The sequence below is a fragment of the Onychostruthus taczanowskii genome, unplaced genomic scaffold, assembly GCF_017590055.1.
Source record: "Onychostruthus taczanowskii isolate IOZ18803 unplaced genomic scaffold, ASM1759005v1 scaffold9, whole genome shotgun sequence".
NCBI lineage: Eukaryota > Metazoa > Chordata > Aves > Passeriformes > Passeridae > Onychostruthus > Onychostruthus taczanowskii.
Genome location: NW_024506993.1, coordinates 8,699,193 through 8,726,461, shown reverse-complemented (window position 1 = coordinate 8,726,461; position 27,269 = coordinate 8,699,193). Strand labels below are relative to the sequence as shown.

The following is a 27,269-nucleotide window of genomic DNA, read 5'->3' as shown; positions in this document are numbered from 1 at the left end:
GCGGCTTTCTTGCGCCACTTCCGGCACCCGGCTCCCGGGGCGGGCCCGGCCGGGCACAGGAGCGGAGGCCCCGCGGTCGGTGGGACGGGACGGGGGCTGCGGGGTCCCGTCCCGGGCAGGGCGCGGGGGCGGTGCCCGGGGGGAGCCCGGCGGTGATCCCTGGCACGGAGGGTCCGGGACCCGTGGGCTTTGCTCCGGAGCCGGGAGCGGAGGCAGGGCTGGGACTCTGTTTTGGGGTGCGGGTCGGGCCGGGCACTCCTGGGGCACTTGCGGGGAGAGGCAGAACGGGTTAATTCGCAGCATCTTTGCTGAATCACTGTGATCCGGGGGAGAGTTCTTTTACCGCGATCTCCTTGGCTCTTCTGGGATGGAAACGGGCACTTCCCGGCTCCTGCTGAAGCCCTGGATCCGCTCTGGGCTTTCGGGGGGGATTTCTGTCCCGTGTTGCTGTCACTCCTTGGTCCGTACGTGTGCTAAGCCCCATCTGCGTGCAGGGAGGCTCTGTGTTTCTGACACCTGCCTGCCGCCAAAACTGTTCAGAGACATGTTTCCTCAATGAAAAAACACTGGTCAATATCACACGTGGATAAACCTAATTATTATCACAGGTTCTGGAAGCCTGGGTGCCCTGGGTTGCTTCAGCAGGACCAGGCTGAATATTAGAGTCCTCCTTTGGATCTTATAGGAGGGCCAAAGTTGTACTGGGATGTGGGCTCTTCCAACAAGAAGCAATTGAAATAAAGGTTTGGAATCAGGACTTAAAACAGGATGCCATAGAGCTCCTTGGGGAAGGGATGGAAACTTCAGGAGCTTGGAATTTGTAGTGAAGCAATTAAACATAAAGGGGAGAAGATGTTGAGTGGCTAGCGTGAGCGTTTTTCCATCCTGCCTGGGGTAAAGACTGAGTATTTGTAAAAAACAGCTCAAGAAAAGCAAGAGCTAAGTTAACTTCTAATAAGCTGCATTAGTCATGATAAACTTGACATGTGTAGAAGGTAGTAGGTGCTTTCTTTAGTGAAGCTGATCTGCTGAATTGCCTGAAGATTTGGTAACTGGTTGTTTTGAGAACGCTCCTCCTCCTCCTCCTCACTGCCCCGGTTGGGGTGGCACGGAGCTGGAGCTCAGGGCTTGCTCTGCAGACCATCAGCTCACTGTAGTTTGGTGGAGAACAGTCAGCACTGGTGCTGCTCAGTGTTTGTCAGTTCAGGTGAGTCACCAATAATTTACAGTAAGAACTTGCCTTTCACATATTCTGACTGGCTGGGAAAGATGTTGTCCCTGTACAGCATAACTGTGCTGGTGGATGGAGTTTCTTCTCATCTTGTGAGATCCAAGTGGGAGAGGCAGGGAGCTCACAAAGGGGGAGAGTAGCTGAAATGCCAAGTGTATGTCAGAGTCTTACCTTGCTCTTTTTCATTTTTAACTTGCTGCTGCGAGAGATCCTTCCATCTCTCTGTTGATGTAGGAATCAAAGGTAACTCGAGGTTGAACAGCCTGTGGATACCAAACTGCCCATGAAAGGCTATTGCCATGAGTCAATCCCTTAATTCTTCTGTTTGAAAAACTAGATGAAGAACATTCAGAGCAAATCAGGTGGTCTGTGCCTCTTAACTTACAATGTATTTCTGCTCCTCGAGTAACTGCACGTTGCACCATTGCAGGGGTCTCTCCAGGAGTGGTGGTAGCCTGTAGTTCCAGCAGTGGGAATGCCTGGCAGGGCTGCTGGCATCCCTGCTGAGTGTGTGTGTGTGTCTGTGTGTGTGTTTTCACAGGTGCAGACGTTCATCTGACTCTGAAATGCTTTCTTTGAATTTCAGCTTGCAAACTGGTTTGCAGCTGTGTTCTGGGAGAAGCCCTGCTGGAGTTAGTGGCACTACCTGTTGCAGCAGTGTTGCTGATAAACAGCCTTGTAATCCTCTGAGTCATAACATATGAAATAAGAGTGAGTGTTTTATAAATGCAGGTATCCCGTTTGGTGTGTTGAGTATAAAGTGATGACCTGAGTGCTTTTCTTGCTTCTCACTGTGCCATTCCAGTTCTGGCTGTGCTGGGCTGTGGCAGGAGCCCCAGTGACCGTGTCACTGCTGTGTGTCCTGTCCCTGCATGCAGAGCAGTGTCACGACAGCAGGACTGTGCTTTGACACCATCTGCTCCCACCAGAGAGGGACATCCTGTTTGGCTGAACTGTGTCAGCAATTTGTCTGACTGAATTTCACTTCAAATATTTTTAGTGGTTATCAAATGTAGGCTGCCTTGGGATGTGACTGTGTGTCATCTGTAATTTGCTGTCTGGACAGGAGTAGCTGTGTTGGCAAGCTTGTCCCTGCGTGCAGTCCGTTGGTGTGTGACACAAGGACAGAGCTGGCTTGAGGCTGCCCGTGCTGGGGGATGGATGGAGTGTCTGCCCAACCCCTGGTGATCACTGTATCCCATTCAGGAGGATTAAAGCATCATTGAAAGGGCATGTGTCATGAAGGGTGTCCATCCCCAGCCTTGCTGTGATGTGGTTGGTGAGTCCTTAGCTCAGGTTGTACCCAAACTAAGCTACTTTCACCTGTGAAGTCATCTAGAAATTCAGAGCTCCCAGGCTGACGAGGGAAGTAGTGAAGAGTTGGGATCACACTCGGGCATTTTGGGATGGCTCTTGGCACATTGCTTGTTATTCAAGAAAACTGAGATGTTCAGGCAACTGGTGGAGTGCTTAGGTGTGCTCCAGAGACAGTCCTGTGGGTAATGTGGTGGGAGAAGGAGGGAAGAGAGGGTGCTTCTGTGTGGCACATCTCGCTCCAGCACTGCTCTGCCAGGGAGGTCTGTGTGTGCCTTGTGGTTCTCGGTCCTTACACAAAGGTCACAGAGATTTCTCCATGCCCTTTATATGTTCAGGGCTAGGTTTGTTCCAGATGATTGCTCTTGTAAATTTTTCACTCCGGTGTTACACAGCAGTGCTGTGATCAAAGATTAAATCACGCCTTTGCACCGGCTTGCAGTGTCATCTCTTTCTTTCCCTGATGAAGTCTTGATTCATCTGTACTGGACTTACATGCTGTCCAAAATAACCTCATATTCACTAGTTAAATTAACACTGATGGACATCTCTGCCTTTGAAATATTCTAGATGTGTAATTTGAGTTAATTTTATTAAGACTGCAGATCTCTTCTGTCATGATTACTGGCGAGGTTTCTGGCTGGCTGCATCATTTCACTCTCAAGTGAGTATCAGAAACCTGTACCAGTCTCATATGGTTTTAATGCATCTGCATGTTATCCTTGTCTTGTACTTGACCAGAGTTACACCTTCAAGTGCTGGAATTTAAAAGGTCTGGTCTATTGCTAAAAGTTTACAAATTGTACTTGAGTGACAATTCCAAAAAACCCACAAAAACCATAACCAGACAAAAAAAATCCCCAAACAAACAAACCCACAAAAAACCCAAACCAAAAAAACCCCTAAAAAAACCAAAACAAAATGAAACAGCAAAACCCTGAAAAAATTCACTTCTTGATTTGTGAGCAGTTAAAAAAATAATTACAGAGGTTGGCAAAAGAGCTGGCATTCCAGGTTTATCTGCTGTTGGGGGATGTGCTTTAATGTACTCTCTTGAGGCATGCTCTGTCTCTAATTTGTAAAAATAGGATCCTGGTATGACTTGTTCTGTATCTTAGTATTCCTTAGTCTTCTGTTGTCTGACCTCACTATTTTCATATTTGGTTTTTTTTACTCTTTAATCCACCTGAGATGCAGCTGGGGCTGTGCTTGTGCTGCTGGGTCCCAAAGACCTGACCTGCTGGACACTGTTTTGCCCAGGCTGTGGATTTGGGCAGGGCAGCAGGGCACAGAGAGGTGGGATGTGCTGCCTTGTTCTGTGGTGAATGAGACCAACCTCATTTCCTAGGAATGAGAAGGGCAAGTTATCTTTTTTGGTTGGGAATTAACTGTGAACATTCAGTCATTTTGCAGTGTGGGGCTCTGGTTTGGCTAAATCTTTGTGCTGCCTTCAGCTGGGTGGCTGTATGTTGAAGTTTGTTAGTAAAGAGGATGGGATCAGAAGTCTTGGGAACTGTGTGGTCTTTTAAGATGTAAAAATAAACAAAGCTGAGAAGCTCTACCCTACTTAAAACAGGCTGACCTAAATTTTCAGCAATTCTAGCAGAGAGGCAGGCTCTGGGTAGGGATAAAGGCTTGCTGATGACTGGCTTCCCTGTCCTTCCATCGCTTGACAAGGTTGACAGGCCACCTTTGGCACATCAACACTGGGCTCTGAGGTCATTCACTTCCCCCTTCTTGAGCTGCACAGTCTGGCTGTGGAGTTGCCTTGTGCTTGTGTGGACAGTCCCCTTGTTATGCAAGTCAACAGTTCAGCATCTTCTGGGAAGTCACAGCAGGAATCTCTTCTCAAATTGCTTTTGTTGGAGTGTGTTGACAGCATGTTAGATGTCCTCTGGCTTGTCCCTACAGAGATTGCTGTTGAGAGTAGGTGTCTGGGAAGTCCTTTCATACTCTTTGTCTCTAGATTAATGTTCTTACTATCAGTTGCAGTTCTCCACTACTGAATTATTAATTCTGCAGTGAGGGTTTTTTTCTTCTTAGTGTTCATTGACTTTCATGCTTGATTTATTTTCCTGAGCAGTTTGAAACTGGAGCATGGGAATGTTGACTAATATTAACAGATCATGTGTGTGACCTCAGAGGTGGCTAAATAAACTTTTTTAATTGGGAAGATGACATCTGTCTTTCAAAGTACTCACATTTTCCCAGGTGAAAGGTTGCTTGTGAACATGTATTGCCCTCAGAGGCACGTTGCTTGTTATTCAAGAAAACTGAGATGTTCAGGCAACTGGTGGAGTGCTTAGGTGTGCTCCAGAGACAGTCCTGTGGGTAATATGATGGGAGAAGGAGGGAAAAGAGGGTTTGCAGATTCTCCTGCTAATGTGACTTTGTAGCTATGAATGCTTTCCTGGCAGAGAGCCTGCCTCTGATTGGAAACCATTCCCCCTGGTGTTCTTGTAGGTACTGATGGTCTGCCATGTTTTATTCTGTGTTTGTGTGTGCTTTCTCCTGCAGGGAGATAAGAGGAGAGGAATTGTGTATCCTTTCAGCAGCCTTCTGTTAAACTTGGAATACCACAGCTCAAGCACGTGAACAGATGGATAATGGAGACTGGGGATATATGGTGAGTGCAAGTGTGCACTGGGCACAACTGGGCTTCTGAGGTCTTGCAGCAAGAATCCTCCCAGATCTGCCTCCTGTAGATCCAGAGCTTCAGTCGTGAGAGAAGGGAAACTGAGCCTGTTAAAACAGCTTTACAACAGCTTACACACCTTCCCTGGAGTGCTGCACCTCCTGTGCAGTTTGTGGGGAGTGCCCAGGTTCACATTGCTGGGGACAGTCAGCCAGGACTGAACTGATGCCTTGAGCTCAATTTCCATTTTCCTAACGCAAAATCCAAAAATAGTTTATGCTTCCTCCTTATTATTTTAAGGACTTCTGTCATTTTATTTATCGAGAAAAGTATTTTTCCTTGTAAACCTTGTCTCAAGCTAGACAAGCACATCTTATTTTCCTCCCCTTCTCATTCTGCTGCCATGCATATGTCTCTTTTCTCTGGCTGGCTGCAGTCCTGGTTTTTAGAGTTGGTGGCCAGATGGGATTTATGTTCCTTTCTCTTTTGCTTCCTCATGTGCTATCTGGAATCTGATACAGACTGGTTTGTGCTCTGCTCCCGACTTCTATGCGACACACTAATTTGTTAATAAATATTTCTTTCTAGAGTTAAAAGCTGAAAGTTCTTTTTCTCCCTTGCCTGTTTTAATGAAGTCTCTGAGCCAAAGTGTGGATAATTTTGATTGTGAGCTCTTGGTCCCGTGTTTAAACCTGCATTGTCTTCCTTTTTTGAGGGATAAAAAGAGGCTTAACATTTGTTTGGCTGATTTTTTTTCTTTCCCTTTTTTTGTTTTGGTTTTGTTCTAGAATGAGAGACAGATTGTGAAAGTAAGGAACACTGCTGGGCCTCATTCTGACTAACTTGTTCTTCAGGAAATTTCTCTGTTCTCATTTCCCCATCTGTAGAATAGGAAAAACTTGCTGCCCGAATGCTAAACTCGATCTTGCGACAGTAGCTCAGTTGTTAAGATTTCTAAAGCATTCTAGAAATGTGCATTCTGCATGCTAAGTATCATCCTGTCCAGTTGCCAGTTGTGCCTTGTTGCTAGGTGGCTTGGATTTGTTCAGGTTTGAAGAGCTTTAGAGGCACTAAACAGGAGAAGCGCGATTCCCCCAGTTTTCCAGCAGTATTTGCCGTGTGTGTCAGCAAGGTGATCGAATCTTCTTGTTGGGGCTTGATAAACTCTGCGATTTCTCTCTTTCTAGATGACTGATCCAGTCACGCTAAATGTGGGTGGACACATGTATACGACCTCCCTCACAACTCTAACGAGATATCCTGACTCAATGCTCGGGGCCATGTTCAGGGGAGACTTCCCCACTGCCAGGGACTCTCAGGGCAATTACTTTATTGACAGAGATGGACCACTTTTCCGTTATGTTCTTAACTTTTTAAGGACCTCAGAGCTCACTTTGCCACTGGACTTCAAGGAGTTTGACCTGCTCCGGAAGGAAGCAGACTTCTATCAGATTGAACCCTTAATTCAGTGTCTTAATGACCCCAAGCCGCTGTATCCTGTGGATACCTTTGAGGAGGTGGTGGAGCTGTCCAGCACCCGGAAGCTTTCCAAGTACTCCAACCCGGTGGCCGTGATCATCACGCAGCTCACCATCACGACGAAAGTCCACGCGCTGCTGGAAGGCATTTCGAACCACTTCACCAAGTGGAATAAGCACATGATGGACACCAGGGACTGCCAGGTGTCCTTCACCTTCGGGCCGTGCGATTACCACCAGGAAGTGTCGCTGCGAGTGCATCTCATGGAGTACATCACAAAGCAAGGCTTCACGATCCGCAACACCAGAGTCCATCACATGAGCGAGCGTGCCAATGAAAACACAGTGGAACACAACTGGACTTTCTGCAGGCTGGCACGGAAAACAGATGACTGATTCTGACTCCACAGGAGCCACTTCAGTGATTAGCAACTTAATTGGACAGTGAACCCAAGAGAGTCTGGATTTTGACTACAGCAACAATATGGGCTTTTTTTATACGAGTATTTATTGTTTATCAGTGAGGACTGGAGGAGTTTCATTCTCTAGCAGCTCTGTTCTTTTGTCCAGTTCAGAAAAAAAACCGTGCATGTGCCTGTTCAGTCAAGACACCTTTTTGTTTGAAAGAGGGAGTCCGAAGAATCAGTACAATAGGGTATTTTGTGTCATTAACACAATTCTCTGACTCAACTCAAAGTGCTAAAATTACCTCTTGTTTAAATGGTTTCTAATCCACCTAATGCTATGACACTGGGAGCAAGAAACAAAAAAAAAAGATTTTAAAATGCAGTTGGGGAGAAGCTGCTATTGTGTAGACTAATTTAGTTTCTAAATCAATAAACAGTATTGTAATATTCTAGGAAAACAAATCCCACCCTTTAAAAGTACTTGATAAGTACAGTTTCTTACAGTTATGACAACTGTTTCTTTCTATGCATATAAATCAAGCAACCAAATATTATCTGTAGCCATGGAAATATGATTACAAATATTTATATTGGATTCTAAATGCAAAATGTCCCTGTGGTAGAATTCATATTTTTAATGCCTGGTGCAATATTATTCCCAAGTGTAATGCCTGCCAGAAGAAGCTAATAAAAATGTGAAATACAGAATACTGTTTTGTATTTTCTTTTTGTCTTTTAGAATTCTCATACTTTTAGAATTCTCATACAAAAAAACCAAACCCAACCAAACAAAAAACCTCCCAGTCAAATCCTGTTTTTTTTGTCCTGCTGAGTAGTTTGGGTGTTTTGGTAGGGCCCTGGTTTCTTCCATTAATGATGTAAGTTGTTCCTTTTTATGTTAATCAGTTGATTAAAATGTCTTCATTATAGACAAAGCTTGTGTTCTGAAAACTGCTTTAGATTGATAGAAAGATGGCAAATATTTGTACTGGCTAAAGGGGTAGGGATGGAGGGAACACAAAGCCTAAATACTTGTAGCTGCTGATAGAGTTGCCTGGTTTGTCAGCACTTCATGTAGTGACTTTATAATTCTAACTGCAGAATGCTTTTTCTAGTTATGTTCGAGTCAAGGCACTCAAATTCTGTGGCTTTACTCAATTTCATACAGACATTTCTACTTATCCTGGTCCCTTGGTCATAGTTATTAACAGAATTTCTGGTTATGATCTAACTTGGTAGCAGCAGGCAGTAAGGGAGTTGGTATCTGTTTCCTGGAGTGGATCCTGTTTTCCCATGAAGTTCTTGTCCCACGTAGGCAGGAGCTTTCCATCCCATATCTGGCTCTAAAGGCTGTCTTGGGGGTATTTCTCTGTCCTATTTTGTCTCTTCCTGTTCATACATTGCAGGCGTTTGACTTACGTAATAAGAGGCAGCAATGAGAGCTTTATTCTTGCTATCAAGGAGGGAAGAGAAGCAGAACTGAAGAAGCTCAGGAAAAGTTGTTTCTTTCTTGCAACACGTGGTAAGAAATACTCGTGTTAACTGGCATTGAATTATAATCACAAGATGTTCTTTGCAACACTTAATTTATGAGCAAATTAATGACTGGCCTGGATCAGCTTGCCCTTTCCATAATTATGAAGTATAATAATTAGAGAAGCAGTATTCCAAATAATGCACTTTATTGGAGCTCAAGATTTATAGGAATGAGCAGCTCTCTTAATGGGAAGGTAAATTCTGCAGACTGGAGCTGGCATCAGCTTTGTCTGCATCTTCATTAGGCAGGAATATTCCAGTACTGAGCAAATCAAGAGCTATTTTAATTGTCAAAACAGATGCACTTTCTAATATAGTTTCTGATTGAAGAGAACAACTTGTTCCTAAAAACAAAGGATCGTGATTTCACCATGGATTTTTCAGGAAAGTTGGTTGTTTTGGGTTTTTTGAAGGCACTATATGGTTACAACACACTGAGAGAGGGTTCACAGTGTGGTGGTGGTTTTTTTTTCCTCAATCATCATATAGTGGATTTAGAAAGAGAATAAGAAAGTCAAATGAGAGAGTTTTGATGCTGTCAAGACACTTCAGGATAGAAAACAGTGAACCCTGGACCATTCCTGACTAGATTGTCTCACAGCTGCAGGTACCACTCAGCACTGCTGGCATCTGTCTAATTGCAAATGGCTGGCTGAGAATCTTTCATACTTGTTGTAACTGCAAGTAAGCAACTGATTATTAATTTTGATTAGTCATTACTGATGCTTCATAAATGTACTGCTGCACAAAGAACAGGAGGAAATGTGTGCCCTTCACTTTGAACATGTTCTTCATAATTTCGATAGCGTGTTGTGCAGAAGTGGCTTCAAATACCTCTCGTAGGCTGGGCTCATCTGTTCAGAAAGAGAATGTGGAAGGGAATTATGGCAATTAAGAAGGGAAAGGCTATTTTTTTTTTCTTAAGAACAATCTCTGAAATACATAAAGCTGCACTACTTAAAAAAAAAAAAAGCAACCAACAAACCAGAAGCTACCTCAACTATGTGCAAGAACTTTTTCCCTATTATATGTGCTGTCCTTCATAACCAGCACACCACACTCATCCCAAAGGGGACAGCATACTGTTTAACCTCAGAAAATATGCTTGGACTTGAATATTTGCTGAAGGCAAATTTTGTGTTCAGCTGTGGAATTTCAGAGGGATACCGATTACCACAGTAAAAATCTCACTCAAGGCCAAATGGGTTTTCAAACACAGCAATACATATTTACATCACAAAAAATTTTTACATTGCTCCACAGTATGGATGAATTGAGAAAGCAAAGCTCTAAAGATCACACATTTACATCACAAAAAATTTTTACATTGCTCCACAGTATGAATTGAGAAAGCAAATCTCTAAAGATTGTGAAGGATCAAATTGCCTTGTTTAACACTTATACTCTCTCTGGTTAAACATTTAAAACCCCAAGTTTTGCACTAGTAGAAGCATTAGTGTATAGAAAATACCCTGCATTTAGTGCTGTTCTATAATACCTAAAAAGCCTTTTATTTTAGCTTATTCTGTACAACGTGATACAAAGAGGAATTAAAAGCTCTTGTCTCTTATCTGTATTGCTTTTGTTAGAAGAAAAGCAGTTTCTGCCCTGGCTGCTGTGGAGGTTGCCCAGCTGCAGTTCATCCCTACCTGGTTGGTGGGTGACTTCTGAGCCCACTCGTAGAGCCGCTGGTAAACCTGCCCGTCGTAGCTGCCCAGAGCAGAGTTCAGGCTCTGGTCTGTGAAGTCAAAAGCGTCCACCAGTGGCACAGCATCCTTCCTACAGAGCACAGGAGTGGCATTCCTGTTACTGAGAGGGTACTGCTTTGCAAGATGGGAAAATAAACTGCAGTTTCCAGGTTTCTCCTGGAAAGCTCATGCCAGTTTTCCTCCTTATCTTTACTGCGGGAGGAAATCTTGCTCGTTCTGATTCCTCAGAGACATCTCCAGGTGACTCTGCCTTGGCAGGGAGATTGGACTAGATGATCTCCAGAGGTCCCTTTCAACCCTAATAATTTTGTGATTCTGTGATGTTCTACTAATGCCCTGAGTTGTCTGCACTGCTGAGTGGGTGTTTGCAGGGTCTTCACCCTGGCTCCGTCCCTAACTCAGGACACATGTCAGATTTTTTCTCAGTAGTCTCTACCAGTTTGTTCTTTTGATTTTTGTCTTTCTTAGTTTCATTTTTCTAAAATGGAATACGGTTCCTACTAGATTGATGTGAAGTTGCTTTGCTGATCTTCAACCTTCATCTGCCTTTCAGTACTTCCATTATCTCATCACGAGGTGTTGAGCTCTTCTGTTCATATCTGTAAGAGCAAAACAACCCTGACCCACCCAAGGGCCCATCTAGCCCAGGGGACAGTGTGACAGCACGGAGAGCCACAGCACAGGCAGCATCTCCTAAGCAGGAGGTGGTTTCTTTTTCCTCATCCTTCCATCATGCTGGGGGTAGGAAGTGGTGCTGGTTGTACCTCACACCTGAGGTAGCAGGATGAAAAGCAGTTTGCTCAAATGTGGGCATTTCTATCTTCCAGTTTCCTTTGGAGAAGAGTTGTCTGAGGTTTGGGAAAGGCTGTGTTTTTGCTACAGACCAGGGAGTGGTTACATCCTTTCTACTAACTGTAAATATGTAAATACTCCATTATTGAATCCTGTTAACAAGGCATGGACTAACACAGAAATTGCAGTGAATTCCAAAGACAACATGTTAGGCTTTTGAAAATGTTATGTTAGGCTTATCACTTATTTCAGATTCTGTTATCAGTTCTGAAAACCCTTGCTGTTTGGCTCAGCCCTGTTCAGCCCTTGCTTATAGTGTGTTCTTGTTTCCCTCCAGGTGGCTTAGGTAGAATTTTAGCTACAGTAGCAACTTCTCTGCACCACAAGTTACTATGTTCTAAACAAACAGCACAGAGTAGTGAAAGCTGAACCCTTTGTCAAAAAGCCTCTGTGAGTGTTGTGGTAAGTGAAAACCTTAACTCAGAACTCAGAGTTGGTAATAAATGGTGTCGAGCAGATGCATCTGAAGTAGCTGTAGGCAGGATTGTTTGGGTACCAGTTGCAGCTCAGCCATGGCAACAGAGTAGGCTGTATTAGCTGTGGCTTAAGCAGATTTTGCAATGTGTGATGGGTTGCTGTGGCTGCCTCCTGCCAGTGTGCTCTGACTACATATTTTCCTGCTTTCACTCTACTGCAGATGGTAGAAAGTATTCATGACTTCTTCATTTATAATTTAAGATTTCATGTTACAGAACTTTAGAGATTGCAGAGGAGCTGGACACTTGAGTCTGTTTTGCCATGAAAACAAGCTATGAGTAGACATTTCAATCAATTTCTAGTACTGCCAGGCACTGCAAACAAAAACTGAATGAGGTGAATTGACTGTGGAGATGTTGCCATAGGTACAGCAGCACCCTTTTCTATCTAGCACAGGGATAAACTGGATAGCTGTGTGTGTCCTGCCAAAGCAGCTCACCGAATGACAGCCAGGAGGTCCAGGTAGGATGCTGTGACCATGTCCATTTGAGCTGCAGATGTGTAGCCATCATGCAGGAAGGCCCCTGTATTTGAGAAGATCCCGTGTAGGGCAAAGAGGTCACAGAGATGTTTCATAATCTTCTGGATGCCAGCCTTGGTCTCGAGTTTTTCCACAGTTTCTGCAAAGTTTTTCACTGCAATGTAGTGGCAGTGAGCCTGGAAAACAAATGCAATCAACAGTGAATGCACATCAAACACTTTAGTAGGCCAAATGACTCAAACGTTCTTGCAAAGCATATAAAACCTTTTCATTTCCCTGGCATTTCTCCAGTCTGTATCCTTTGTTTGCTGGGTGACCAGGCCTTTTGCATTCATGGCTTACAGCGACAGCAGAAGACAGAATGTGTAAACAGTCAACACCATGGTAGTTGTAAACTCCAGAAAACTGCTTCAGAAATCATGCTGGTACTTATTCTAAATAGTTCTGATCAATATCCCAAAGAGTTTCTGTGAAGGAAACACACTGGAATGTGCTTGTGTTGAAAGTGAATGTTGGTTGTACATCCACAGGAGAAAACTTCTGTTGAAGGCCTTGGGCTCATGGTGCTTTGGGATCAGTGTCTACAAGGCTTCAGCTCTGGAAACACCATTGTCAGAGATAAACAACCAAATTTACCTCCCACTTTTGTGGCTTTACGTAAACTGGTAATTTCGGGGTCACACACCAGTAGAATGTCTGACTCAGAAATGACAGAAATATTAGCAGAGGTGCAGAGGAGATGAATTAAGCTGACTCTTGCTATGTTGACACTGCTGGGGGTGGTTGGTGGTGCTGGGATCTGTGTGGGTTCACTCCCCCACTGCACAGTTCCCTGCCAGCTGCAGGTGTAAGCATGGCACACCTGCACTGCAGCTTTTCCTGCTGCCATGGTGAAGAGCAGAGGTGGAGGCCAGTGTGGACTGCAGAACCTGCCTGAGAAGCTGAGTGGCCCTGAGTGGCCCCCCAAGCAATTAACCTGTGTGGAGTCTGCCCAGTGTCTGAGCCACTCAGCTGAGAGCTGGCAGGTGCCAGTTCACAGAGCTGCCATGCCAGACGTGTGGGTGAATCTCCAGGGAAGGTATGGAATAAGAATACAATAGAGAATTGCCCCAAAAAGGCAGCAGTATATCAAAATTTTAAAGGTATGGGGAAAATTCAAGGGTTTTGGATGACTTTTCCTCTCCCTGAAATACTTAAGAAGTTTTGGGGGCCTGGATCCTGTTTTCTGAAGAGTCTAGCAGCAGCACTGATGATACCACAGCCAGGCCTCTGCTTATGTTAGGCTCTTCAGAAATAGTTAATGATGTTAAAATAAGTTGTGGATAGGAAAGGAAAAAGGAAAGGAAAAAGGAAAGGAAAGGAAAGGAAAAGAAAGGAAAGGAAAGGAAAGGAAAGGAAAAGAAAGGAAAGGAAAGGAAAGGAAAGGAAAAGAAAGGAAAGGAAAGGAAAGGAAAGGAAAAGAAAGGAAAGGAAAGGAAAGGAAAGGAAAAGAAAGGAAAGGAAAGGAAAGGAAAGGAAAAGAAAGGAAAGGAAAGGAAAGGAAAGGAAGCCTTCACCATAACTGTAGTGGAATTGCACTTAATTGCATAGTAAAAGAATTTTGGTTTTTGGAAATACAGCACTATCAAGAGATTTACTTTTCATTAATAGTAAGGGCTTTTCTCCCCTCTTTTCTGCTTAATTCTGTACTAATTCATCCTTCTTTTAGGGAACAAATGCTGCTGTCCCAATGCTATTTCAGCTGAAAGCATCTCTCATAAATTGGATTTATCTTTCAGCAGTAGTTAACATTGCACTTATCACTGGTTTTCACTCTTTTCCCCGCAGTTATCTTTCCAGCAGATGGAAGAAGTACCAGGCATGTTTCATCCTTTGCTGTGACTCCACCAGCTTTCAGTGGAGTGGCTTTAGGAAGAATCCTCTGGGCACCAGAAATGCTGGGTTCTTATAAAAAGATGAGTGTTGGCTGGAGATGGTGGGGTTTTGTTGCAGGGTATGGGAGGTCTGATTCTGCCAGTAGTGGCAGCATAACTGTGAATGTATTTTTTTCTCCCTTTCACTTCTCCTAGTCTTTTTCTACCTGGCCTATACAGACAGCACATTTTTCAGATAAGGAATTGCTTCTTAATACAACTTTTCCACCACGCAGCCCACAGTGATGGTTTGTGGAGTCTCTTAGATGCCAACAGGAAACAATAAACAGCATTGAGGCTTTAAGCTGACCATGCCATTTCTGTTGCATATTGTTTCATAAAGACAAACATCAGATAAGCAGATAAATTTTGCTAACCTTTGCAGCCTGCACCAGCTGCACTGTGCACTGGTTCCACGCATCGTGTTTTTTGACTCCAGACTGGATCAAGTCCTGTAGTTTTGCTGCTGTGCTGCTTGTGAGCCTGGAAAATTGAAAAAGCACAAAGCATCTTGTATGTGCATCCCACATGCATGAATTTGCACTCAGGAGTTGTGTGTGACTGAAGTGCAAACTGGCATTTCTGACATCTGGAGTTATCTACACTCAGTATGAGTGAACTTAGATTATGCAAAATCTAAGTATAAATTGTGAGAAGAACCCAGACCACTCTGGTCCTGAAGGATTTCTGCCTTCTCAGCTTCCAAGGAAGTTTACCAGGGGTTTGGCTGAGCTTTTCTTGGACTGTGTGTGTGTAAGGAGAGTTTGCAAAACAAACAGTAATACTGGACTGCTGTCACATTATGTTTCTCCTTTTCTACATAGGGATTCAAATCCTGTTCCCATTGAGGAAGCTTTTTGAAGAGTGGCTGTTTTTACACTGGTTTCAATGACACCTGATTTTCAGAGGTGGCACCTATACAGTCCATAACTGTGTACACAATTCTGAGACCACTCATGATATAATTTTTATTTATGTTGAGTTACTGAATGTGTGCAGTTGAAAGGCTACAGACAGAATGAGAGGCTCTGTTCTTGCTATGTGTAAACTGAAAACAAACATCACTTTCTCAGGTATGTGAAATTTTAAGATTCTAATAGAATTGCTCAGGGTCTAATAAAGATTTTATTGGACAGCAACTCAGTGATGTGGTCTGGGATTTACTTTAATTGTGCCACCAATGCTGTGAAATGTAGTTGTTTGGTAGCAAATGGCTTAAAAACTTCTGAGTGTGAAAGTTCCATGCTGAACATCTGACATGGCTGTTAATCCTGTGTAGCCTTCCTTTTCTTTTTCAGGAACAGATGGTACCAATCCTAGTTTAACTTATTTTATTTTACCTCCCTTTAAAGCAAGGAAGAAGCTGAGCTCTTAACACATTTCTGATGTCAAAGAGAGAAATTCTGTCTCCCATCCTATGTACTGACCTGACTGCCACGTGTTGATAGGCCTCAGTGTAAATATCTGGACTGAGAAAATCCAACTTGTTCTTGGCTGGACACTTCCCATGTTTCACTGCAGCCAGATAAGTGACAGATGGTGGCACAGGCTGGCCAGCACTGGCTGCCATGAAGCACTTAATCAGGAACCTGGGAAGAGGGTAACAGTCAGAGCAGGGTATGGTGGTGATCTCCTCACAGCAAATAGACATGCAGAAAGTAAAGTGGGCTCAGGTGAGGAGCAGCAAGGTGTGACCCATCCCATCAGTGGCCCAGAATGGACTTGAACAAGTAATGACCTTTGTTTTGTATGTTACTCACAATAACCCATCTGTGGTGGGTCTTGGGGGGGTGTGTCTGCTTTATTTAATACTACAGCAATCCATAACAATTTTTTCAGCAGAAACTTGCTGTGGCTATTAGCAGTCTCAGCAGTGATTAGATACATTATCAACTTTGCAACCTGAGTCTCAATGCTCTGGAGCTTTAATGGTGATTTGGTCTTACCCTCTGTGATCCCCAACACAGTCACATTATGTTAACACATGAGACCTTTGGAGAGAGTTCACAAGGAGCATTCCCCACTCCCTTAGTTTTTTGGTACCTCTGCTATGAGCTACACTGACCAGGTCTGGAATTAAAAGGGTACAGCATTTCTCTTGACTTTGCTGTTGATCTTGCAAGAAGCAGTAATGAGTGCAGAAATGTCTGCATGGCAGCACGGAGCTACGTGGTGCTCTGACCCTTGGAAGTGCCCTGGTGTTCTCCTTCTAGTAAAAACAAACATTATTAAAAGTTCAAGCAGCTGTAGTTTATCCTGTATTTCATCTACTCTTGATAATCACAAGTCTGCATGTTTGGAGGAAAGTGATGTTCTTGGAGCATGACTCATCCACTTTCAGTATCCAACAACTTTGCTTCCTCTGAATCAACCCCACTTTACCAATATTGCATTACATGGCACCATTGTCACATTGGCTGCTTAAAAAATTAACCACAAAACTTTCACAGCAATACCTTTGCTGTGTGCTACCAGGCAAAGAGGAAAATGAGGTTATGCAGAACAGCACCTGCATACGTCCCCAAACCAAAAATAGAAGAGATAATCCAGTTCCCACACACTTCCATGCTTAGACTAAAGGCATGAATAGTTTATATCCTGAGCTGTATTTTTAGATGTTGCTGTGAGAAAGGAGTAGCTGGTTTTACTGGTTTTGGAGAAGTGGTAAAGGTTGAATAAATAAGGGGGCAGGCTTTTAGATGAACACATTTGAATTGTTACCTGGCAGTTTGCAGGAGCAAAATGGTGTTTTCTCCTTCATAAATACAAGAGGCAAGTATTTTGGTATACAAGGAAGGCAGTCCACTCAGCAGGGAGTAGCCATGGCCCCCACAGGCCCGGAGACAGATCTCCACTCCTGCCGTGCAGTGCTGAGTGATCACGGCTTTAAAACCCGAAGACAATGCATGGAGCTGTTAAAAAAAGAGAGCAAAAAGGCAGAGTATTACCAGTGCTCCTGCCGTGCAGTGCTGAGTGATCACGGCTTTAAAACCCGAAGATAATGCATGGAGCTGTTAAAAAAGAGAGAAAAAAGGCAGAGTATTACCAGTAGAATCCTCAGAATAAGTTCCTTTTTTAAATTTTGTGCAGTATCTGGGCATGAAATCCCTGTCAGGTTCCCCTGTGAATGCTGGTAGCACCCAGTTCCCTGAGCCTGACCTTTGGTGTCTCTCTAGGATGTTGCACATGCTCCTGCTGGGCTCACTGTAGTCAGTTTATGCATTTTTGGGCTTCTCTCAGCCAGTTCTGGCTTTGGCCACCTTTGTTCAGAGTGTGTTTTCATTTCAAGCACCTAATTGCAAAATATTCTGTTCTGTTTAAAAAGTCACATTTTTGGTTTTGGCTCAGATGTACGCGCGTGCGCATTGTAGATGAAGTTGTGTAATAATGCTTTGTGCCACCAGCTACTTGGAACGAGGTTTTGGACATGCTTTTCAAGGACTTTTCACTCTGCAATGGTTCCCAAAACAAAAAGTTTGGGGTGGTGCAGTGAATGCTGTTGCTGACTGGTTGCAGATCTGGGACATGTCATTTGAGCTCTTAGTGCTTCCTCTTTCTCCAGTTCTCTAGTGGTGAGAGGAATGCTTGTCCAATTTGCTAAAATACTTTAACATTTAGGGAACAGAAGTGCTGTATGAGTTAATCCTGCTGCAGCTCACCTCTGGCAGCATGTCAAAGTTCTTCCTTTGGATCTCTCTGTACCCCCTGTTGAATAGCTCCTGCAGGTAGTCATTGGTGAAATGAAAGGCATAGGCTGCTGCCAGCTGGGGCAGCAGTTTCTCTTGCTGAGTCTGGTAGTCAAGGATTTTTGCTTCTTGTTCCCTGTTGGAAGACAGCTGATGAAGCAGGGAGAGTGTGGACATGGGCATACCTACTGTTATTTTACCTGCTGCAGAATGAAAATGGCATTTTTCATTACCAAGAAGCAATGTGTGGACAAGACTGAGCTGACAGTGTGGGAGCAAATCTGTCCAGCTTGCTGAGCTATTGGAGAAACAAACCCAAAAACGCCTAACACTGTAGAAAAGGCTCTGTGTGGTCAGTCAGTACAGAGGGCAACAGGGACTGCAGGAGAGGATGAGAATGAGGCCTTCAAGGACAGCAAGCTGTTAGTGTTCCACAAAAGGCAGTGGCATTGCAGCCTGACAAACTTTGGATTTTTAAATGGAATCTTTGTGGCCCTGTGCATAGAAATGTTTCCCTGAAAATATTTGAGTCTGAATTATTTAAAATTTTCTGAGCTGTTTTTGGATGTTCTTTATCACTTCTGTGGTTGGTACATTTAGGACTTCAATCAGTGGAATTGGTTATTACAATAGTTCAGCTGCTGTGCTCTTCTGTTTGGTTTCTGTTTGAACAAAACCATGTTTTCACTAGGATTTTTCTGCTTTTGAAAGGATATTTAAATGGAAATCTTTGTGATCCATTCAAATTAACATATTTCTTTAAAAATAATGGGGATTCAACACTGAATACAATTCAGTGCTTAAAGTTTGAGTATTAGATTTCTGGATGTTGGAAGGTATTTTAATGTTGCATCGACTAGTAGGACACTATGAAATAAGAATTCAGTAACTTGTCTACTTTGTCTGGATTCTGCTCAGTTATGGGATTACAGGGGAAGGCCAGTTATAAAAGAATAAGTGGCCTCTGTGAGCCACTGACCTATTCAGAGTATGAAACTTATCTTGGAAAGAACTGTAAACATTCTCTTGTACTTTGACTGAAGCTCGTTAATGTAAATAATGGGGAAGCATGTTTATCATGCCCTGTCTGGGCCAGGAAATCAGCCAGTGATGGGCTGAAAGATAAGATGAAGAGAAGAAATACAAACTGGCGTGTGCAGTCCCCTTCCCACCGGGATGCACGGCATTACCCAGGCTTTAGCTTGGACTGCCGGCGAACCACCGAGTAGCGGATGGCGATGGTGCAAGCCTTCATGAGGGGCGTCAGAACCTCGTCTGAAATGAGCGAAATGCGCACTGTCGTCATGGTGAAATAATTGATCTTCTGTGACCCCTGTCTGACATAGGTGCCATCTGGTCGAACCTAGAGAAGAGAGAGGCTGTCAGATGCTGCCTTAGTCAGTACTACTGTGGATGTGTAATCGCTATGCACGGGATAAAATGGACACAAAAATCCTTCACTGAATGCAAACAAGGCTTTTATGTATGATGGATGAAAGACATCCATTGGAAGAGACAAACTCTTACTGTTTGTGGCAGAGGTAGGTTCTGCCTGCCCCATGATCCCCAGCTTCTGAATGTGGAATTCTTGATGCTGACTTTCATTTAGGATTCAGGTACCTTCTGCCCTTGGTAAAACCTCAGAGACTTGCTGACACTCAAAGGAAGATTTTTGTCCCAAATTTAGACAGGTCCCTGTTGTCTCTCTGGCTGTGGAATGAGAGTCTGGCAGCAAGTTTGTGATGTGAGTCCACACATACCTCACAAAACTTGCTCAGCATGTTCTCCCTGGGGACGCGCACGTTCTTCAGCAGGAGGTAGCCGTTGTCAATGTGCTCAAAATTCATTTTGGGACCAATGTCTCCTGCAATTACGCCTGCAGCAGGAGAAAACACAGCCTGCTTACTTCCACTTGAACTTTTTGCTCCCCATTTTGTGCCAGGATGGGGACCTTAAAAGAAGGGCATGATCAGCTCTGCTTCTTCCCCAGCATGGGTGCTCTTGCCCGAGGGGTGACACAGGCATTTGGATGCCTTGTAGTAGTTTGTTTCCATGATCCATTGACAGATGGATCTGTGCTGGCTGGGGTTAGAACTGAGCTGTTAATGCAGAGGTGCTCAGAGCAGCCCAGGCTTCTGCTTATGTCAAGGGCTTGGTCTGGATATAGCTGAAGATATGTTATATTTCCCTTCAGATCCAAAGGTTGGGATTAATGATAACTACACCTTGGCTATCTCTCTTGGCTTGGTTTTGGCAGTTATAACTCGCCCTGGGCCCAATGTTTTAGAAAACATTTAAGGACAAAATAGGAAAAGCACCTGCACAAGTGCTGCAGTGTCTGGGGTTATTTACCTGGGCAGAGGGAATGGTCCTGAAGGCTGCGTATCTGCACGATGAAGGGATGGATGCCATAGCACTTCCCATGGATGTACAGCTGAGCAAAGACCACTGTGTGGGTTGCTGATCTTCCCACTGTGAGAAGAAAAACAGCCCCATTCCCTTAAGACAAGGTACAGCACAAACACAGTTAGAGAGGTCAGTACTAATAATGTGTTGGGTCTTAGGTATGGGTCAGCATAAGTGCGTGCTGCAAACCTAAATCAGCCTGCTCTTAGCTCTCAGAAGCTGCACCATCATTCTGCCTCTGTTGCTGCCTATGAGGCTTGGATTAACAGTTTTGTAACAGAATATGAGAAAAAATAAACAGTTTGAGCTAATGTAATGGTGAGAGTGGGAAGTGCTGTGGCTGTTGCAGTGACTCCAGTTATTTTCTGTGAAATACGTTCCTGAAGGGAGCAAAGAATTTCACACTTGAATCCTTTATGCTGAGACTGTCTGATGACTCGAATCCTTTATGCTGATGACCTCCCTGCAGTTTTTGGTTGCCTGAGTATTTAAAAAGAAGAGAAGATTTATTCTTGCAGAGGCAGGAACTTTCCTGAGTGAAGTTCTTCAGCCTGCAACCCAAGGGGTTTTTGTAGATGATGGTGGTTCCTTTGTGGCATTTGAACTTGGACAACCCCCTTTCTCTTACTTGCTTGTCCATGTGAGTATATTTTATTGAAGTTTTCTGCTAGCACCTGGGCCCCCAAACACAGACCTTAACCAGGGCAGATGGAGTAACTGAAGGAGGCAAAAACCAAGATATTTTGTGTGTACTTACTGTCTCCAGGCCACCACTTCATGGCAGAGATCTTTGGTGTGTTCAGTATAAACTCCTGAGTAGTAGTATCAAAGACTGCTGTTGTTTCCAAACCCTGAAGATACGTGCCTTTAAAAAAAGAAATTAAACAAATATCTATCTATGTATCTATTTCGTGGCATATCACAGGGATGGGGATAGCAAAGGATCCATGGAAGCTGTTTGTGGGTGTTATCAGGGTTTTGTGGTTATCTTTCTGATGAGAGCCATGAACAAGAACTCACCACCCCCATCCCACTAAAGGATGGACAGTTTGGAATCAAATTCCCACGGGAATCTGGGCTGCAGGCTTGTGTCACAGAGAAAAGCTGTTTTCCCCCCAGCCTTACCGTGTCCCAGTTCAGTCTGGGCGTAGCTTCCAATCAGCTTGTGCTGGGTGGCGAGAGGAATCCACTTGGCAATCTGTTTGTCCGAGCCCAGCACTGAAATGCTTCTCATGAAGACGCGGTGAAGGAGGAACGCGACATCTCCGGACAGTGCCCTGCAGAGAAGGCACAAGAGGTGTTTTTGAGGGGATGAAGTTCCAGGCAGGTGATGAATGAGGCAGCAGCACTGCAGCGGTCACCAGACAGTACTGCCTGCTGCCTTTTGATTTCTGCCTTGTGATACCTCGCCCAGCACCCAGCATCAGCACAGCGTTGCAGGAAAAATGCCCTTCCAAGCTGCTTTTGTCTCTTCTTTCATAACAGAGTTTGCATATGTGTTGCTTGCTCATTTCACTTGGTCTTGGAGGAATTATCTGTTCTGAGCAGCAGATGCTGAGCTAAAAGCACAACCCATCTCCAGAGCTCCTGACACTCTGTGAGCATTTTATATTTTTATTTTACTTCATACGATTTTTTTTTCTTGATTATTTAAGTCAGATTTTGAGGCTCAACTAAAAAGAAAGAATAAAACACCACCTGACTTGAAAAACCCCAAAGCCTAGCAATTCACTGTGAGGCATATTAGACTGAATTACACATGTAGGTATATGGGACCTGGATCTCCTTAACCTTCCCATTCCCATTCGGGAGAAATACCATCGTATGTTGGGTTTGCTGCTGTGCTTTTTGCTGTTTGTTTGCTGCCTTTTGTTGTCAGTGAACAATACTGGGGTTCATGGAGATTTCTCCTGAATTGAGATGTTATTTTCTTGTGGAAAAATTCAAATACATCCAAGTAACACCTGGTTTATTATCTGGTCAGGTCCATTGCCATCATGATCTGCATACAGCCTAAAAAGCACTATTCCAGAAACTGTGCATGGGAATTTGGGTACAGTGATTTCCATGGTGCAAATGAGAAATTTATTTAGGCTTTTTTTGTGTGTGAGAAATAGTAAGAAAACATGAGGAATATAATTATATCCCTCTTCCTGGGATTCCTCAGAACAAGGTAGAATCCCCTCACAGATACAGGTACATGTACAAGTAAGTGTCTGTGCTGTTCTCAGCAGCTGAGTGGCTGTTAGCACATTGCTTTACTGCAGTGCTCTAGAGAGCATCTCCTTTCACACAGATACATTCTGTTGTTAACAAATGACTCTGACCTTTCTTTTATACTGGCCCTGAGAGAGAATTAATCATGCTGAAACAGTGTGGGGGGGAAATATGAACAAAGAAGTTAAAGGAAAATTGCTTTGATTAACAGAAAATGACTTAATGAATCCTTGGCAGCCTGGCCAGAAATAACGTTCCTTTAGCTGCAATTTGAAAAGCTGGATTTTAAATTGTGTGAGTGATTCACTGTGCCTGGCACTGGGAGCCAGGGTTCTGTCACAAGAGCTTGGTGCTCACCTGGAGTTCCATCAGGCAAGAGCTGCCCTGCCAGACAGCTCTGCTCCTAATCCAGCAAATGGGACAACACAGGGCTGGTCCTGCTGCAGCCTTTGGCATCAGGGGGCCTGAAAAAAGCTCACCTGGGTGGGATTTTTTTTGTTCTGAGAGAGCAGTGGAGAGCTGCTTTTTAATGGGAATATAATGATCAGGTCCAAGAGCTCTTGACGGCACATTTCCCCCTTCATTAGTTCTGCTCACTGTAAGTGGTGAAGAGCTCAGCATAAAAAATTATCTTTCATATGATGGGGACAACTTTTTAACAGGGCCTGTTACTGTAGGGCAAGGGGTGATGGTTTTAAACTAAAAGAAGGCAGATTTAGACTAGACATAATGAAGAACTCATTTTCAATGAGCATGGTGAAACAGTGGCACAGGTTGCCCAGGGAGCTGCTGGATGCCCCCTCCCTGTAAACATTCCAGGTCAGGCTGAACGGGGCTCTGAGCAACCTGATCTAGTTGAAGATGCCACTGCTCATTGCAGAAGGCTAGACCAGATGACCTTTAAATGTCCTTTCCAACCCTAACTGTGCTATGAGTCTATGAAAAGCCAAAAATTGGCTCTGAGCGTCAGCAGTGCTGTGTAAGGGACAGGCATTGCCCTTCAGGGTGACACTTCTGAACTTGCACCTTCCTGCTGGGTATGTGACCCCACCAAGCAGACAGTGTGCCCTGGGCCAGGAACTGACTGAGCAAAGGGGGAAAGGAGGGGCAAGCAAGTGAAATGTGGAGCTCAACCCCACACAAAGTGTTAAGAAAACTTTTGAAGGAAAGGACTCTGAAAATACTTTATTCTCATTTGCCTACAAACTAAGGTGAGTTTTTTCTTCCTTTTTTTCCCCCCTTTAATAAAATATGTGTTTTCTAGATACACAAAATGTAATCTTTAATTTATTTAGAAGTCAGTAATGTAACTGAAACAGCACCACCTCCCCTTCTGGTTATACATTTAAAAATGTCTAAGGGGTGGTATGAGAGCTGCAGCACAAGTAAGGAGGTTGTTGAAGTGGAAATCTCATGTTGTGGTTGTGAACTGCTGTGATCTATCACACTGTACCCATGTGCTGCTCTCTGAGAAGTTCCCAGTAATGTACCATAATGTACCCTTTTCCAAGTGTGCTGCTGAAGTAAAAGCCTGCAGCACACTTTTATCCAAACCTAATCTGTCAGCTGTTGGCCTTTCCTGGCCTTTGCTAAAGCTGATTCTTGTTAGCATTCAAAGGTTTTAACACAAAATTAGTTGTACATTAAAAAAAAAAGAAATAAATTAAAAAAAAATCACCTGTAAATGTATTTATATTCAGGTCCATTCTCAGTCCATCCCATCTCATGCATCTTTTTCTGGAGATGAACAGCCTTCCTGACTGCTGCTTCATACCTCTCATTCTGGGTCTGGAAATACTGATTTTCTCTGCTAAATACAGGGTCAGATTCGATAGCTTCCACTGCAAAGCAACACAGAACAGTTGGTTCCCCTGGGGCTGGGGAAGTGCAGGCAGTGCCTCGAGCCGTGTTCGGGAAGAGCAGGCAGGACTGGACTCATGGATACTGATGCTGTGATTTTTAGGGTGCTTGCAGGCAGGTTTTGTTTTGCCAGTTCTGGCTCCCATGGCTGTCACATCTAACTCTGAAAAGCAGTTTGGGGTTTGGGGAAGCAGAAGGGGAACTGAGTGGGCCTGAGAGAGGAATCTGTTCAGTGGAAATGGTGACCCTGCAGGGTAAGGCACCCTCCCTGGTCAGGGTGGGAGAGGTGACTTCTGGCAAAAGATGCCAAGGATCCCTCTGCCTCCAACTGCTGTGAGGACAGTAAGGGCTGTGGTGAGCTGCATTTTGCCCAGGCTGTGGTGAGTTGCATTAGCCAGAGGGTGGATTATAGCTGGAGCCTGCTGCGTGTCCTGCTCGGGATGTTACCAGCCCTTTGCACTGTTACACAACTCAGAGTCACTGTTTCTGTGTCAGTGTGAACACTTCCCTTGTCCATTTTGCCTTAAAACCTTGAGTCTATTCATGTTATACTGAACTCCAGTGGCACTGTGAAGAGGGCAATCCCAGTGGCTGTGGTGTTTTCCTTTGGTAGGTGTATAATATGGATTCAGTTACAGAGACAGCAGCGAGAGTTTTTTCCTCTATTTCTTCTGAGCAACAGTCATTTTTTGGCACACCCATCATGAGTGAGAGCAGCTCAGCCTGGCTGAGCCAACCCACGCAAGAAATTCCCACCTGGATGAGCCCGACGTGCCAAGGAGGAAAGCTGGCTGTGGTTCACACGTGATGTGCATTTCTGCACAGCAGCACCAGCCCCTGCACGCATTTGCCTCACACATGGATGCTCGACCCCCAGTTCTTGTATTCCAGTTTAACCAGTCTTGCCAGAGACAGGGGATGGGAGCAGGGAGGAGGAAAAGCTTCAGACAGCAGGAGTGGCTGCGGAGGAGTCGTATTGATTTACATGAAGAGAAGACTCCAGCTCCACACTCCCACTTTTTAAAGAGATGGGGGATAAGCAAATGCCCAGCAGCACAAACCCCACTGTGCTGCAAAGGAGCAGCAGGGCAGCAGGACACAGGCATGGCGTGTGCCAGCCCCCAGCAGGGCCTCGTAAGGGTCACTCACCCACTGCCCTCCGTATCCGTGTCTGCTCTGCGCCGCCGTCCAGCAGGGCTGTGAGCTTCTCCACGCTGAAGGAGGCTGTCTGCCGCTCGCCGGCGAGGTCGGGGTTCACGCTGCCGAGCACTGAGCCCTCAGAGTGCTTGCTGGTCTCCAGCAGAGCCATCCCGGAGCCTGCGCTGCTCTGCAAAGGGCCGGGGCTCCTCTGGCACTGGCACCCGTCAGTGGATGCCTGATGGAGGCGTTGGCACAGCGAGGATGGTTTTGGTAGGTTGGCCAAGATGTACACAAGGGTTGCGTGAATATTTAGGCACTATCCTGTCCTCGTTGCAATGGACGGGTGGAGATTTATGGCACTTCAAGGAAATCAAACTGTTGGTTTTAGGACATATTTTAGAACAAAATTGTTCTTTTCCCACTCTGTCCCCAGTATTCTATGAGAACACTTCAAGGAAATCAAACTGTAGGTTTTAGGACATATTTTAGAACAAAATATTTTTCTTTTCCCACTCTGTCCGCAGTATTCTATGAGAGGTTAATGCTGCAATATCCCACTGCTGTGTTAATGTTTATGGGAGTTTCTGGCCCAGGACTCACAGGCACTGGTGGCTCTGCCTGTGCTGCCTCATTCCTTGGGGCTCAGCTTTACATTAACCCCTAACCCCATGTTAGTGAGAATGGTCGCAGGACACTAGTAAAAACAAAAGCCGTGGTGAGTAGAAAATAAACCAGATTTTTCCCTTGAAGAGGCTGCTGCCTTTCCAAGCATCAGATTACTTTAATAAACACAAACTCTGGAAACCACTGCAAATGTGTTATTAATTCCTGTTTTTTCTGCTATTCGGGCCTTTAGTCCAAGGTGTCTTGCTGCAGAGAGAAAAGCCTCGGGGCAGCGCGTTGCGCCCACACGGTCGGGGTAACGCGGCGCTGCCCTTGAGCCCTCACGGGGAGCGCGGGGCTGGGCCCGGGCACGCCTCGGCCTCAGCTTCCTGTTCCGCGAGGCTGCGGGAGGAAAACGCGATTCCTTTCTCTCCGTGCAAACGCAGTCCCCACGTACCTCGTCTCAGGCGTCCTCCGTGGAGCCGTCCGGCTGCTGCCTCCTGCCTGGCCGCGGCGCCCGGGCCCTGTGCGGGGACCTTGTCCCCGGAGCCGGCGCCGCGGGCCGCGGCTGTTCCGGGGAGCGCTGACCTCTGCAGGCAGGAAAATCCCACAGCCCCCGGCGCTCTGGGCTCTGCGCTTCCGAACGCGGCTGCTTCTGGTCCCGCTAAGGGCAGCTGGCGCCTTGGAGATTGCACTTCCAGCTCCATCACCCTGCCCTTCTGATGTTTTAAATTTTGGTTTATTGTTTTGGTAGCCTGCTCCGGGTGGAGAGCAGCACGCTGGGGCTGGCGCTGCTCCTTGCCCGGGGGTTTGCCGTGCTCTCAGCGTTTGCCCAGCTGTGTCACGGCACTGCCCTCAGCCCTTCCGGCAGTCCGGGGTGCAGGGCCGGGATGCGGGGCTGTGCCGGGGCCCGAGGGAGCCTGACACGGGGATGTGCTCCCTCACCTCCGGCCGTCCTGAACCTTCCCTGGTGGGCAGGAGATGGGAACTCACAGCCTGACACGGGGATGTGCTCCCTCACCTCCGGCCGTCCTGAACCTTCCCTGCCGCGGCTGGTGGGCAGGAGATGGGATCTCTCGTCCCTCACACCCCGCTGACCCTGGCTACAGCAGGGTGAGCCTGACGGGAGAGGAATCCAGCAGAGGATGCCCCTTGCTCACGGCTCATGGATGGGCCCGTGCTGCCGGTGTGGACCTGTGCTGGAAACTGCTTTGTCAGGGAACGAGGTGGAATGCGTATGGTTCACATTACAGAAGGCTTGCTTTAACATGGGAAGTTAAGCAAATGTTGGCACATTGGATGTAGCTTTGGATAACGATAATTT

General features: G+C 45.3%; 2 protein-coding genes across 11 annotated transcripts; one reads left to right on the top strand and one right to left on the bottom strand.

Annotated features, from left to right (window-relative positions):
• Positions 1–33: 33 nt before the first annotated feature.
• On the top strand, positions 34–7,773 carry KCTD6 (potassium channel tetramerization domain containing 6). Of its 6 annotated transcripts, XM_041425858.1 has the most exons (6): positions 34–1,942; positions 2,298–2,510; positions 3,144–3,209; positions 3,743–3,904; positions 5,063–5,171; positions 6,368–7,773. In XM_041425858.1, the coding sequence occupies exons 5-6, from the start codon at positions 5,145–5,147 to the stop codon at positions 7,052–7,054; spliced, it is 714 nt and encodes a 237-aa protein (XP_041281792.1). In that variant the 5' UTR covers positions 34–1,942; positions 2,298–2,510; positions 3,144–3,209; positions 3,743–3,904; positions 5,063–5,144; the 3' UTR covers positions 7,055–7,773. The 6 variants fall into 6 exon arrangements, with proteins under 6 accessions (XP_041281792.1, XP_041281793.1, XP_041281790.1 ...); XM_041425859.1 differs by lacking the exon at positions 3,743–3,904; XM_041425856.1 differs by having other exon boundaries at positions 3,144–3,904.
• A 957-nt stretch (positions 7,774–8,730) lies between these two features.
• Positions 8,731–26,550, bottom strand: ACOX2 (acyl-CoA oxidase 2). 5 transcript variants are annotated; one of them, XM_041425849.1, is made up of 15 exons: positions 26,403–26,550; positions 25,352–25,617; positions 24,021–24,183; positions 21,251–21,402; positions 20,883–20,990; positions 20,072–20,191; positions 19,480–19,595; positions 18,910–19,082; positions 17,693–17,855; positions 16,755–16,945; positions 15,461–15,622; positions 14,411–14,516; positions 12,079–12,296; positions 10,251–10,380; positions 8,731–9,455 (listed from the first exon to the last, which is right to left on the bottom strand). In XM_041425849.1, the coding sequence occupies exons 2-15, from the start codon at positions 25,509–25,511 to the stop codon at positions 9,393–9,395; spliced, it is 2,025 nt and encodes a 674-aa protein (XP_041281783.1). In that variant the 5' UTR covers positions 25,512–25,617; positions 26,403–26,550; the 3' UTR covers positions 8,731–9,392. The 5 variants fall into 5 exon arrangements, with proteins under 5 accessions (XP_041281783.1, XP_041281781.1, XP_041281780.1 ...); XM_041425847.1 differs by having other exon boundaries at positions 25,352–25,701; positions 26,403–26,540; XM_041425846.1 differs by having other exon boundaries at positions 25,352–25,717; positions 26,403–26,530.
• Between the last annotated feature and the right edge of the window lie 719 nt (positions 26,551–27,269).

Excerpts from the sequence above, each read along its gene's own strand:
- KCTD6 (XM_041425860.1), top strand. The coding sequence starts at position 5,145 with ATGGATAATGGAGACTGGGGATATATG. Across the intron at positions 5,172-6,367 it reads ATGGAGACTGGGGATATATG|ATGACTGATCCAGTCACGCT; the intron begins GTGAGTGCAAGT and ends CTCTCTTTCTAG.
- ACOX2 (XM_041425849.1), bottom strand. The coding sequence starts at position 25,511 with ATGGCTCTGCTGGAGACCAGCAAGCACTCTGAGGGCTCAGTGCTCGGC. Across the intron at positions 19,596-20,071 it reads GGACCATTCCCTCTGCCCAG|GCGTAATTGCAGGAGACATT; the intron begins GTAAATAACCCC and ends CTCCTGCTGCAG. Across the intron at positions 17,856-18,909 it reads CAGTCCAAGCTAAAGCCTGG|GGAACAAGAAGCAAAAATCC; the intron begins GTAATGCCGTGC and ends GTCTTCCAACAG.